The sequence below is a fragment of the Rhinoraja longicauda genome, chromosome 12 (genome assembly GCF_053455715.1).
Source record: "Rhinoraja longicauda isolate Sanriku21f chromosome 12, sRhiLon1.1, whole genome shotgun sequence".
In the NCBI taxonomy this organism is placed as follows: domain Eukaryota; kingdom Metazoa; phylum Chordata; class Chondrichthyes; order Rajiformes; family Arhynchobatidae; genus Rhinoraja; species Rhinoraja longicauda.
Genome location: NC_135964.1, coordinates 747,403 through 762,079, shown reverse-complemented (window position 1 = coordinate 762,079; position 14,677 = coordinate 747,403). Strand labels below are relative to the sequence as shown.

At 46.4% G+C, this 14,677-nt stretch overlaps 1 protein-coding gene across 11 annotated transcripts in view; it reads left to right on the top strand.

The window, feature by feature from the left end:
* The window catches only part of dmd (dystrophin), a 1,595,363-nt gene that overhangs the window by 1,487,474 nt on the left and 93,212 nt on the right, over positions 1–14,677 (top strand). For all 11 annotated transcript variants that reach the window (XM_078408877.1, XM_078408870.1, XM_078408878.1 and 8 more), the window contains one exon: positions 10,791–10,957. In XM_078408877.1, coding sequence (XP_078265003.1) covers positions 10,791–10,957 — 167 coding nt within the window. The remainder of the gene's footprint in view (positions 1–10,790; positions 10,958–14,677) is intronic.

Below are 14,677 nucleotides of genomic sequence, written 5' to 3'. Positions count from 1 at the left end.
CAATCCACCAAACAACACCGAACAAGAGTCAATGGCAGAAGAAGCTGTTTGGCATTGGCAGAGAAGATTTGGCAGATTTTTCATGGGCGCAACCCACATACTCAGCTCTGCTGCTCATCCCACAAATGCATGTTCCTTACAAATGTGGCACCATTTAAAAGGGAAATAAACAGGCTTTCCAACGGTATAAGATTTATTGCCAAGAAGCATTGTTACAACAAAGAAATAATCTACCAAACACAAATGTCCTTACTTTTTGTGCTATGTTTATATATATATATATATAATACACACACAGCTTGTCAAACAAATAAAGGGCCTGTTAGATCGGAGAGTTAGGCGATCTTTTTGGCGACTGTCAAAGTCGTAGCAGATCGCCAAACTTTTCTTTTACCCGACGACAATGACCACGACAATGCCGAGTCAGGTCGAGATTACAGAGTCTTCTGAAACATCGTAAAAATTCCCACCTTGTCAATGCTTCTCCGCGTCCTGGTTTTCGCTGAAATCACTGACAACTCGGTAAGTGCTTGAGAGTTTTGAACTATAACACCTTGTATGGGTTACTTAAAAACCAAGCTTCACTGTAACAAGGAATAAACTGGATTTACTTCCAGTTTACTAACAGCTGTATTTTAAAAAAAAATTAAGTGGTTAAGTGTTTTTTTGTGAAAAGTGTGTGGGCATTCTTTGAAAATGTAAGGGAGATGCATATCTGGTTTCTGGGTTGCATATCTGGGTTTGGAGCTCACTTTAAATGTAATGGCTTAGGCCATAAACATCGCAAAATTCCCACGTTTACCTGATCATCAAACTGTCGCCTCCAATCTACCTGTCAAATGTCCTGACGGTAAATAAATTGGTTAAACACAAGCATTTTATGATATTTTGAAATGACTTTACTTATTTTAATATTATGTGCTTCTAAATGCATCTTAAGAGAACTTATCAAACCTGGGGACAGCATGTGACAGCGCCCGCAATAAGCAACGATACCTGGCGACAAGCCAGCTGTCGCGAGAGATTTCAAACCGTTCGTTTTCTCGGCGACGCGCCGAGATCTACTACGATCTTTGGAAGACTCCTCACGATCATGACCACGACATGACCATGACCACGATCGTTCGGCGACAGCCAAGTCACCTTAAAATCGCCTAAGTAGGACAGGCCCTTAAACCTATCATAAAGAAAATTTAGACAAGCTAGTGTTAGTTTACTTTTTTTCTTGCTCCAACACACCTTGACTGCTGAGTTTTTCTTTCTCTGAGCCTCTTATTACTAGACTATTCACTAGTGCTGATGTCTGCTGTTCATGTACTTGGTTGCTTGTGTAAATGTTGACATCCAGTCGCATTAATTCTTTAGTGAGGACCTTTGTAAACCTGAGGCCATATGGAGTTGCTATATGCACCCATTGTTACACGGGGGGGTGCTTCAGGGGCAATAACTGACAATGTTCATCGCTGTGACAAGAAGTTCTCGATGTTTATGTACCAGTGAGACTGTGTCATGCAAAAGCAGATGTTTACAATCTGAAGAGTCCATTCTCAATAATCCTTAAGTTACTCTGGACATTTATCCTTAAGTTACTCTGATCCAAACGACCCAACACTGCCTTCCACCATAAATGTCAGAGCACCTCACCATCTCCATCACAGGAGACAGACTAGTGACGGACATTTACTATAAACCCACTGACTCGCACAGCTATCTGGACTACATTTCTTCCCACCTGCTCCCCTGCAAAAAGTCTATCCCCTACTCCCAATTCCTCCGTCTACGCTGCATCTGCGCCCGGGATGAGGTGTTTCACACTAGGGCGTCAGAGATGTCCTCATTCTTCAGGAAACGGAGCTTCCCCTCCTCCATTATAGATGAGGCTCTCACTAGGGTCTCTTCTACATCCCGCAGCTCCGCTCTTGCTCCCCCTCCCCCCACTCGCAACAAGGACAGAATCCCCCTCGTTCTCACCTTCCACCCCACCAGCCAGCGGATCCAACAAATCATCCGCCAACATTTCCGTCACCTACAACGGGACCCCACCACCGGCCATATCTTCCCATCCCCTCCCCTCTCTGCATTCCGCAGAGACCGTTCCCTCCGTAACTCCCTGGTCCACTCGTCCCTACCCAAATCCACCCCATCCCCGGGCACTTTCCCCTGCACGAGATGCAACACCTGTCCCTTTACCTCCCCCCTCAACTCCATCCAAGGACCCAAACAGTCTTTCCAGGTGAGTCAAAGGTTCACCTGCACCTCCTCTAACCTCATCTATTGCATCCACTGCTCTAGATGTCAACTTATTTACATCGGCGAAACCAAGCGCAGGCTCGGTGATCGCTTCGCTCAACACCTGCTCTTGGTCCGCATTGACCAAGCTGATCTCCCGGTGGCCGAGCACTTCAACTCCCCCTCCCACTCCCAGTCTGACCTTTCTGTCATGGGCCTCCTCCAGTGCCATAGTGAGGCCCACCGGAAATTGGAGGAACAGCACCTCATATTTCGCCTGGGCAGCTTGCAGCCCAGTGGTATGAACATCGACTTCTCCAACTTTAGGTAGTTCCCTCTCTTCCCCTCCTCCTTCCCAGATCTCCCTCTATCTTCCTGTCTCCACCTATATCCTTCCTTTGTCCCGCTTCCCTGACATCCATGTCACCCATTCCTTCTCTCCCGAGATGCTGCCTGACCTGCTGAGTTACTCCAGCATTTTGTGAACAATGACTAACGTTCACAAAGGCCTTTTGGAGTAGCGCACTCTTTAGGCCCTTTGCTTTGTGTTGCTACTTTAGTTAATGAAGTATCTCAGTAAGAATGGAGCAGCAACATAGCCTCAACATTTTTACGTCCTTGGCCTTTGAATCAAGGGTAAATACTTTACAATACCAGGTAAAGAGCAAACTGCTGGAAATCTGAAATAAAAATAGAAAATGCCGCTGGTTTGTGGCAGCCTGTGCAGAGAGAGAGAGAGACAGAATTAATGTCTCAAGCTGATATACTCCAAATGTTAGCAGTTTTTTTCCACCAATACTGTAAATAAATACCTCATTTGTTTCAAGGGGAAAGAATCACTTGACTAAGTCCAGCTGTCGGACAACAATGAATGAATATGTTTATTGGCCAAGTATGTGCACATACAAGGAATGTGCCTTGGTGTTCCACTCACAAATGACAACACAAACATACAGTTAACAATTAAGAATAAAGCATAACCACATCAAAACAATAAGGATACAACATTATGGTCTAAACATGTGGGTGAAAATAAACCAGAGCAAAAAAGAGACTGCAGACTGGTTATTGAGTAGAACTATCACTCGTGGAAAAAAGCTGTTTTTATGTCCGGCTGTGGCTGCTTTGACAGTCCGGAGTCGCCTTCCAGAGGGAAGTGCTTCAAAGAGTTTGTGGCCAAGGTGTGAGGGGTCAGAGATGATCTTGCCCGCTCACTTCCTGACCCTTGCAGTGTACAGTTCGTCAATGGGGGGAAGGTTGCAGCCAACAACTTTCTCACCTGTGCGAACGATCCGTTGCAGCCTCCGGATGTCGTGGTTGGTGGCTGAGCCAAACCAGACCATGATGGAGAAGGCGAGGACGGACTCAATGATAGCAGTATAGAATTGGACCATCATTGCCTGTGGCAGATTGTGTTTCTTCACTTGCCGCAGGAAGTACATCCTCTGTTGGGTCTTTTTGACTGTGGAGTCGATGGTGGCCCCCCATTTAAGGTCTCTGGAGATGATGGTTCCAAGGAACGTAAATGACTCCACAGATGTGACTATGATTGTGAGTGGGGGGAGGGGAGGGGGATCTCTTTGAAAGTCTACAATTAGTTCCACTGTCTTGAGATCATTGAGCTCCAGGTTGTTGCGATGGCACCAGGACGCCAGCAGTGCCACTTCCCATCTGTAGGCAGATTCCTCCCCATCCTGGATCAGTCCAATCAGGGTTGTGTCGTCCGCAAACTTGAGGAGCTTGACAGAGGGGTCTGTGGAGGTGCAGTCGTTGGTGTAGAGAGAGTAAAGGAGAGGGGAGAGTACGCAGCCTTGCGGTGCTCCTATGCTGAGGGTCTGTGGGTCCGAGATGTGCTTTCCCAGCCTCACATGCTGCTTCCTGTCTGTCAGGAAGTTGATGATCCACTGACAGAGGGGTTCAGGCACAGTCAGCTGGGAGAGTTTGTAGTGTAGTAGCTCTGGCACAATGGTGTTAAAAGCAGAGCGAAAGTCCACAAACAGAATCCTGGCATAGGTGCCCTTGCGGTCTAGGTGCTGGAGGATGAAGTGCACGCTTAGATTGACTGCGTCGTCCACTGATCTACTGGCCCTGTATGCAAACTGCAGGGGGTCCAGCAGGGGATTTGTGATGTTTTTCAGCTGGGTCAGCACTTCTTTCAAAGGTCTTCATGACTACAGAGGTAAGTGCGACAGGCCTGTAGTCATTAAGACCAGTGATCCTTGTCTTTTTGGGTACAGGGACAATACTAGAGACCTTGAAGCAGGCAGGGACAGTGCAGGTTTGCAGGGTCTGGTTGAAAATGTCTGTAGATCGGTGCCGGTTGTTCGGCACAGAGCTTGAGGGTGGAGGGGGAAACATTGTCCGGTCCTGGAGATTTCCGGCTTTTCTGTTTTCTGAATAGCCTCTCCACCTCCGCAATTTCTATTGTTAAACTGGAGTAATTCTGTGAGGATGTGCAAATTGGTGATTGCAGCGAGGTGGGGGGGGGGGGGGGGGGGAGGGCCAGTCTTTGCAAACTCCAGCCAGTCTCTGAGTGGGTGTGAATTGCTGCTTGGGGAGGAGTGGGTGTGGACGGATCCAGTCTTTGCAAACTGGAGTCAGTCTTTGAGTACGTGTGAAGTGGTGATTGGGGGAGGGGGTCCCAGGGTTATGTTTGTGTTTCTCGAACCTGCAGTAAAACTCGTTCAGGTCATTGGTCAGCTGACAATTGTCCAAGGAGCGTGGGGTTTTCTTCTTGTACCTGGTGATTTCTTGCAAGCCCTTCCAAACTGAAGAAGCGTCATTAGCTGAGAACTTGCTCCTCAGCTTCTCAGAGTACCTTTCCTTGGCAGCTCTGATTCCTCTTCTCAGCTTTACTTGGCCTGCCTGTAGAGGTCTGTATCCCCGCTCCTGTAGGCCTCATCTTTTGACTGGCGGAGCTGTCTGAGTTCTGTTGTAAACCAGGGCTTGTTGTTGTTGAACCAGATCAGGGTCTTCGTGGGAATGCAACTGTCCTCGCAAAAGCTGACATAGGATGTCACTGTGTCTGTGTACTCATCAAGGCTTGTGGTTGCTTCCCTGAACACATTCCAATCAGTGCAGTCAAAGCAGGACTGGAGTTTTTCAATGCCCTCACTTGTCCACCTTTTTGTTGTTCTGACCACAGGTTTAGCAGATTTTAGTTTCTGCCTGTAGGTCGGAATAAGGTGAACTAAACAATGATCGGAGAGACCCAGAGCCCCCGAGGAACAGCGTGATATGCGTTCTTGATTGAAGAGTAGCAGTGATCAAGTGTCCTCTCCCCTCTGGTGGGGCAGGTAACATGAAGTCTGTACTTTGGGAGCTCACGACTGAGGTTGGCCTAGTTAAAGTTCCCCAAAACAATGACCATGGAAGTCACTCTCTATCCTCAATAGCTGGTCAGCGAGTTGCGTTTGCGCTTCACGTACGCAGGCTTAGGGGGGGGATGTAAATTCCAGCCAGAATAAAAGAGGTAAATTCCCTCAGAGAGTAAAAGGGTTTGCAGTTTATAAAGAACGATTCTAGATTGGGGGAACAGAAGTTACACAGTGCCGTGATGTGGCTGCACCAGTCCTGGTTAGTGTAGAAGCATATTCCACCAGCTCTTGATCTTCCCGCTGCCTCTGTGTCGCGGTCCGCTCTGTGTAGTTGAAAGCCAGCCAGTTGCAACGCGCTGTCCGGGGTCGACTCACACAGCCAGGTCTCGGTGAAGCAAAGGGCAGCGGCTCGAGAGAAGTCCTTGTCAGTGTGGCACAGGAGTTGCAGTTCATCCACTTTGTTGTTGGGAGAACGTAGATTTGCGAGGAATATACTCGGGAGCGATGTGCGTAATCCTCGTTGCCGGAGTCGGGTGAGTGCTCCAGAGCGCTTCCCATGGGTCCTCCTCCGTTTCACGACTTTGAACGCAACCACAGTCCCACCGACGAGGCTGTCCAAATAACCCAGCGAGTGAGAGAATCCGGAACCATGTTTTGAAGGTACCGTATATCTGATGTTAAGGAGTACCTCTCTCGTGAAAGTGATCTTTGTGGGATTACCGCAGACAACACAAACAAACAAATACATACAAAACGGCAAGGAGTAGCACCGTGGCAGCCATCGTCAGTGCCACAGAACTTTAAACACAAGCACCTGTGTTTAATTCCAGATCTGATCTCAGTCGGGGCTGTGGCTGGGGAAAAAGAGATTAGCTGGATTGAAAGTAAAAGATATAGGTGGCATGGTGATGCAGCAATAGAGTGCCTTACAGCACCAGAGACCAGGGTTTGATCCTGACCATGGGTGCTATCTTTGCGGAGTTTGTCCGTTTTCCCCGTGACCTGGTGGGTTTTCTCCCACACTCCAAAAATGTATAGGTTTGTAGGTTAATTGGTTTTGGAAAAATTGTAAATTGTCCCTAGTGTGTGAAGGATAGTGTCAGTGTGCGGGGATTGCTGGTCAGCATGGACTCAATGGGCCGAAGGGCCTGTTTCCACGCTGTATCTCTAAACTAAACTGACCAAAAATTGGTTATATGCTTGCGGACGAGGCCTTCAATAGTTTGCTGGCTCCTACAAGATCAAATGCAAAGTCTGGGTAATTGCACAAATTCATTGAGTGAGCCAGCAATTGTTAGATATGTACTATGTACAGAGCCAGGCCACGGCAAATTTAGTTTCTGGATTCCTATAAATCTATGTGCAATATATATTGAGAATGTCTTTTTATTGTGAGGGCATTAAAAGGCACTTTTCAGTTATACTGTAAATTTGCAGTATCTAACATGGTTTTGGTAGACGGGGATTATACAGACTGCAGCACCTCGGTGATCCTAACTACGCCGGAAAATATAATCTTCTTATCACACGCGTTACGATGTAAAGAGAAAAATATAAGGATTTAAATCCTCTTGGATATGAATGCATTTAGCATGAAATTGTGTTCACTGACCAAGTGCATTCATTAAGCTCCAAATCCCTGTGGCTGTTTATGTAAAAAGTGACAGGTGAGAAAGCATAAATGTACTTTGGAAAAAAAACCTCATTGTTGGCTTGCTTGAGGCAAATAAATTATTGATATCTTCACGCCGTTCAATTTAAATCATTGTGCCATGGTGCCACAGCAGTTAGTGTTGCTGTCTCGTAGCCCCCAACCAGAGTGCTGTTGTGTGGAATACATGTGCCCGCCAAATGCCCTGCTTTTGTCACACTCCCGAAAGACATTCAGGCAGACGAAGTGAATGAATGATTGAAAGAAACAGCACGGAAACAGGCCCTTTGTCCCACCAGGTTCACGCGACCATCGATAACAAGTTCACACTAGTGTTATTCCTTTTATCCTGTATCTGAAGAAGGGTCTCGACTGAAAATGTCACCTATTCCTTTTCTCCAGAGATGCTGTCTGACCTGCTGAGTTGCTCCATCTTTTTGTGCCTATCTGCCACTGTTGACAGCTCGGTTGTAATCATGTACAGCCTTTCCGCTGATTGAATAGCACGCAACAAAAAACTTTTCACTGTGCCTCGGTACACCTGACAATAAACTAAACCAACGGCTAATTCTACGTTATCCAACTTTTCCGGCCGCTCCTTGCACAGTCGAGTCACTTGACAGAGGCCGATCAATCTACGATCCTGCACATATTTGGGATCTGGGTGGAAACCGGTGCACCTGGTTGAATCCCATGCAGTCACAGGGAGAAAGGCTCAGACTCCACACTGTGCCCGAGGTAACGATTGAACCTTCGTCTCTGGCATTGTGGAGCAACAGCTCTACCAGCTGCACCCTCTGCCGCTCTTTGACTGCAGTAATTTTCCCCTTAATGACAGAAAGAATAAAAAAGTAAGTTGGTGGGCATGTGGCAGCATATATGATCCAGGGACTAATGAGATTCTCTGCTGGGAATTGGTAGAGACCCGATACACTGAATGCCGCCTCCTGTTTTGCAGTAAATAAAGGCACTTAATTCTTAATCACAAAGGCTGTGCAGATGCGAGCATGGATTTGTTTGCATGTCCTTGGGGACCTTTACCGTACAACACTTTTTCCTTTCATCAAGCATATGGAGCTAGAGTTTGTGTAGGAAGGAACTGCAGATGCTGGTTTATACCGAAGATAGACACAAAATGCAGGTGTAACTCAGCGGGACAGACAGCCTCTGGAGAGAAAGAATGGGTGACGTTTTGCGTCGAGACCCTTCTTCAGACCATAGTTTAACTGCTTTAAAACAACACGGATGTGATAGGACCAGGAATTGTGGGTGGGGGATTAGCAGGAGGTTATCTAAAATTAATGATAATTTATTATGAGTAATAATTTTGTTTGTTCAAATAACACCTGTTTATGCAATGAAAATAATTTTGTCTCACTTAATTGAATTTGAGTAAACACTCCATCAGGCAGATTTCTGGGCTGGGCGTTGGGAAATCCACTGAGTGTTTCAGAACCTGCTGGTGTGGTGCAGAAACTCCCTGTGGCACAAACAGCCAGGTGGATGCTGTTACCAGCAACTGAAGCCCTTAAAAGTGTTGGGCATCGGGATTTCCTCTGGAAAACAATGGGTAGTCTCCCATTACGGCCGGCACTTGCTGCCCTGGTAAATTTTACATTCCCCAAAAACCTGCAGCAAACCATTATCTGATGGATTGAAAACAAGAATCAGGATTTGTGGAGGCAGAGAGCAAGGGGCAGCATTTTTAACAAGTTTGGCTGCTGATCGGAAAATACAGAGCAGGAGTTTAAACCACCCAGGTTCTCAGAGGGTGGGAAGTGTTATTTAACATGGGTCCATACTGGGACCCTTGTTCTTTATTTTCATCAATAATTTAGCTTGAAGAATTGCATGTGCAGTTCTATCATTTATAGGGAAATGGCTAATGAAAAGAAGCACTGTTAAAGTAGGAAGAGACATTAATCAACTTGCATCTTGTGCATATAAATTGGCAAATAAAAGTAGATAATAGTGACTTCAATAGAAATAAAAACCAGAAGCGATTTAAACAGGGTAACCGATTTGTTATTCTCCATTCGATGCAGCAGCACATTATCTCATTTCCCTGCAGCGTATGTTCATTTGCATGCTGGAGTTTGGGATTGATTAAAACTAGGTGTCAATTCAGCATGAAGGAGGTGGTGTTTGATCAATAGTACAATCTGAAAGCTGTTTGCACGTACAGTCCTTTTAAGTGATGTGGAATAGTACAGAACGGGAGCAGGTCCTTTGGCCCACCATATCCGTGCCAAACAAGATGCCAAGTTAATCTCTGCCCTCTGCCTGCATGTGACCCATCTCCCTCCATTCCCTGCGTACCCATGTGGCATGAGCAGAGAGCAGTCCTGAACTACTGTCTACCTCATCGATGACCCTCGGACTATCTTTGATCGGACTTCACTGGCTTTAGCTTGCACTAAACGTTATTCCCTTATGTATCTGGGCATTGCGAATGGCTAGATTGTAATCATGTATTGTCTTTCCGCTGACTATTTAGCATGCAATAAAAGTTTTTCACTGTACCTCGATACACATGACAATAAACTGAACTTGTATGAGACCTTCACTAAAACACGCAATGTGATTCACTTACGGTAGTGCTTGAATAAAGGTCACATATGCAAAATGTTATGTTTTTGATGTAGGAAACATTAAACGTGCCCAGCTTCATTATCTCCATCCTTCACCTGTGGACCCTGTGCTAGAGATGCATGTTAACAGGGAATGGGTATAGTTTTTTTTCTGGTAAGCTGGTTGATGCCGGCTTAGTTTTGCAGGAAACCGGCAAAACTGGTCTGTATAGTTGATGCCTTTTGTACCCATTGGAGCAATATTCATGAATGAACTACTGACCATGGAGTTGCCTCCTCTTGTACTTTTAAGTTTAAGTTTCGAGATACAGCACAGAAACAGGCTCTTCGGCCCACCGAGTGAGTCCAAGCCGACCATCGATCACCCGTTCACACTAGTTCTATGTTATCCCACTTTCTCATCCACCCTACACACTGGGGGCAATTTACAGAGGCCAATTAACCTACAAACCCTCATGTCTTTGGGATGTGGGAGGAATCTGGAGCTCCCGGAGGCAACCCACACAGTCACAGGGAGGATGTGCAAACTCCACATAGACAGCACCCGAGGTCAGGATCGAACATAGGTCTCTGGTGCTGTGAGGCAACAACTCTACCAGCTGTGCCACCCTAAACTATATGATACATAGATAAATAGGTGAAGGAGTAGGCCATTCGGCCCTTCGAGCCAGCTGATATGGCTGAGCATCCAAAATCATTACCCCGTTCCTGCTTTCTCCCCATATCCCTTGATTCCGTTAACCCTGAGTGAGATCTAACTCTCTCTTGAATACATCAAGGGAATGCTCTCCTGCATACATTACTATGCAAAGAAGGGGGGGGAAATGTTTACTACATTCAATGATAATAATAGCGACAGCTTCCTATTGCTATGAAGTTATTTCCATTTAGAAATATTATTTCTTGGTGAATTAAGAGTGAGGCAAGGTGTGTTAGAGGGCGTTTCCATGTGCAATGTGTAATATTTATTGCTCTGAATATCTTCTCCCTTCTGTTCCCAAGGCCAACAATAAGCCTGAGATTGAGGCAGCTTTGTTCCTGGATTGGATGAGGCTGGAGCCGCAGTCGATGGTCTGGATGCCCGTGCTGCACAGAGTAGCTGCAGCCGAGACCGCCAAGCACCAGGCCAAGTGCAATATTTGCAAAGAGTGTCCCATCATTGGATTCAGGTGAAAAATATACCTTTCCTTCCTGGTTTAACAGCACTGCCCAGATGAGAAATCGTTTAAAATAGATTTTTTTTAAACATTGAAACCCACTTTATTTATGGTGGATAGACGCAAGTGCTGGAGAAACTCAGTGGGTTAGGCAGCATCTCTGGAGAAAAAGGATGGGTGCCGTTTTGGGTTGGGACCTTTCTTCAGCCTTCTTGTTTAGGGATTTTGAATCTGCAAAGTAGCTGAGAGAGCGATCTTTTAGTCGTGTAAAACAAAATAACAAAGGCTCAGCCCAACCTTCCTCTTGCTTTCCTGTGCGATTCCTTTAGCTCGGTGGCACTGTTTACCTTCGTCCATGGAGCCTTCTGCTGGAAGCAACATGGGCCATGAAAGTGAGGGAACAACAAGTAAATGTCGTGGACCTGCCTGACATTCGTGTGTCCTTTGAAATTGGGTCATTTTTGCCCATTTTCACTTGTGGCTCTGGGGGTTGGCGAAGGCCTGGTTCATATGCCGGGCGGGCTGGAGGAGAGGTCATGCCCCTGTTTAAGCTTTATGGATTGGTATTTTCATGAACCATTATGCACTTGTGGGTATGGCCTCTGTCCAAATGATGTTTCACCGATCATTCTGTACATTCGCTGAGCTCAAAGCCCTCAGCAGCGTTCTTCCCTTCATGAGGCACGTTTCAGCTCCCTCTCGTGCATGGGCTTTCGTGTTCCAGTGTCTCACAGCTGTCCATTCAGTCTCCCAGACAGCAAATAAACTTTGCCAAAGCCGTCAATGGAAAGTACAAAAACATCCTTGCACACATGGGTGAACCATCTGAGATTACAGCTCGTCTCGTCTTTGTGTTGTTGAAGTAAATGCACCTGGAGGGCAACAAGCTGCTGCTGACTACAGGTGGCCAGGGCAACCTTGCGCCAAGGCCTGACAAAGGTGTCCAAGTGCAAACAGAAATGCTCAGTTGCAGCACACACAAGATCTTGCAATAAGCAACGTAAATTAAAATAATATTGAGGCCCCAGTACTGTCGTTCCCTGAAACTCTCCCAAGGGAAGCAATAGTCAACGAACAAGTAGCTTACTTTCCGTGTGCTAGAGAATTCAACAACATAGCTCGAGGAACTAACCCGATGAATGTGATCGGGTTACTGAAGGCTAGACTGCTGCCTCAGAAACAAGAGGGAGAAGGATTTTGTAAAGGACCTGCTGTCAAAGATTACAGCAGAGCTATTGTGTCACGGAATGGGAACGTCTGACGGGGACAAGAGCTGAGGAGAAGACATTGGATCGTGCCGGTGGGAACTGGGTGCAGGACGAAATTCGTGCAATGCAATATATAGGCAGACACTTGGAGCCATGGGCCAACAAGCTGTTTTTCTCATTCAGTTCGTCAACAGAGTTGAAGATTAATTTTAGGCCATTGTAATGCTGGCTGTGGGTTGTTGAGAGAGGAGATGTTATCAAGAGGGTGAGGGATATGATTGAGAAGCGGCACAGTGGAGTGTTGCTGCTTCCTCTAGCTCCCCGGGATGCATCTGAACCCAAACAACTTAAATTTAGTTTGTGTAGGAAGGAACTGCAGATACTGGTTTACTTCGAAGATACACAAAATGCTGGAGTAACTCAGCGGGACAGGCAGCATCTCTGGAGAAAAGGAATGGGTGATTTTTCGGGCCGAAAAGGGGCTCAACCTGAAACGTCACCCATTCCTTCTCTCCAGAGATGCTGCCTGTCCCACTGAGTTACTCCGGTATTTTTTGTCTTCACTTAAATTTAGACAATAGACAATAGGTGCAGGAGGAGGCCATTCGGCCCATCGAGCCAGCACCGCCATTCAATGTGATCATTGCTGATCATTCTCAATCAGTACCCCGTTCCTGCCTTCTCCCCATACCCCCTGACTCTGCTATCCTTAAGAGCTCTATCTAGCTCTCTCTTGAATGCATTCAGAGAATTGGCCTCCACTGCCTTCTGAGGAAATTCTAACAGGCTGCTCAAGGAGATCTGCAGAAGATCTGAGCTGCTGCAGCTCAACACCTGGGTAGTGTTTTGGCTGCCTATGTTCTGAGCCCCTGATAGATGGTTCTCTTTGAGCCTGAGCTGTTTTAACTTTGTAGTCTCAAAGCTGTCCTCCTGGGCGAGTTTAAAAGTTAACAGTCTCTGACTGCAACTTGGCTAGGTCCTTCAGACTGACCTCACCTGGGTGAATATTTCATGACTGGAATTCTGTTTCTGTCCCATAGAAATATAGAAAATAGGTGCAGGAGTAGGCCATTCGGCCCTTCGAGCCTGCACCGCCATTCAATATGATCATGGCTGATCATCCAGCTCAGTAACCTGTACCTGCCTTCTCTCCATACCCCCTGATCCCTTTAGCCACAAGGACCACATCTAACTCCCTCTTAAATATAGCCAATGAACTGGCCTCAACTACCTTCTGTGGCAGAGAATTCCACAGACTCACCACTCTCTGTGTGAAGAAATGTTTTCTCATCTCGGTCCTAAAAGACTTCCCCCTTATCCTTAAGCTGTGACCCCTGGTTCTGGACTTCCCCAACATCGGGAACAATCTTCCCCCCTCAGCTTTCTAAATTCCAGCGAGTATAAGCCTAGTCTATCCAGTCTTTCTTCATATGAAAGTCCTGCCATCCCAGGGATCAATCTGGTGAACCTTCTCTGTACTCCCTCTAAGGCTAGAATGTCTTTCCTCAGATTAGGAGACCAAAACTACACAATACTCCAGGTGCGGTCTCACCAAGGCCCTGTACAACTGCAGCAGAACCTCCCTGCTCCTATACTCAAATCCTCTTGCTATGAATGCTAACATACCATTCGCTTTCTTCACTGCCTGCTGCACCTGCACGCTTGCTTTCAATGACTGGTGCACCATGACACCCAGGTCACGTTGCATCTCCCCTTTTCCTAATTGGCCACCATTCAGGTAATACTCTGCTTTCCTGTTCTTGCCGCCAAAGTGGATAACCTCACATTTATCCACATTATATTGCATCTGCCATGCATTTGCCCACTCTCCTAATCTATCCAAGTCACTCTGCAGCCTCCTAGCAACATGCTTATATCATAGCTGTTGCCCTGTTGACTTTTATCATCTCTGAATTAGACTGTATTTCATCTGTACTATGCAAGACCAGCCCCAAAACCTATCATGAACCCAAGTTTTAATTGTTTTTTTCTTCATGCTCACAGATTTCCCCAGGTTTCTTATCAAATTTTAATCTTCGCCTTAGGCTTTTGACCCTTCTCAGCGCACTCTTTGCAACTTCACTAACAATCCTTTGCGACTGATGGGCGTGCCTCCCAATTCCATGAGTCGACTATGGCCAGCACCATGATCACAAGGTGCTACAAATGTCCATTGAAGTTCCAGGTCACAAGGGAATCCCCGATAAACAATGTCTTTGTTCATTCCCTTGTGAGATGTAGGCGCTGCTGGCAAATCCATATTTTATTCCGCGTAGTCGATTGTTCTTCGGGTTCCCATGTCAGGAGAGTGTGTGATTTGGAGAGTTCTCGTGACTTCCTTTCATGTCCTCCCGAGTGGCTTGGGAGGTTCCTCAAAAGAAGGCTCTGCCAGTTACGGTGGACTGTCTCAGTGGCACAAATAATTAAAACAGGGAAGACTGTTAACAAGAACTGGAAGAAACTAGAATCCAGAGACAGGGCAGATAACATCAGATGTGTGAGAAAGTGCTGAAGCCAGAAAACG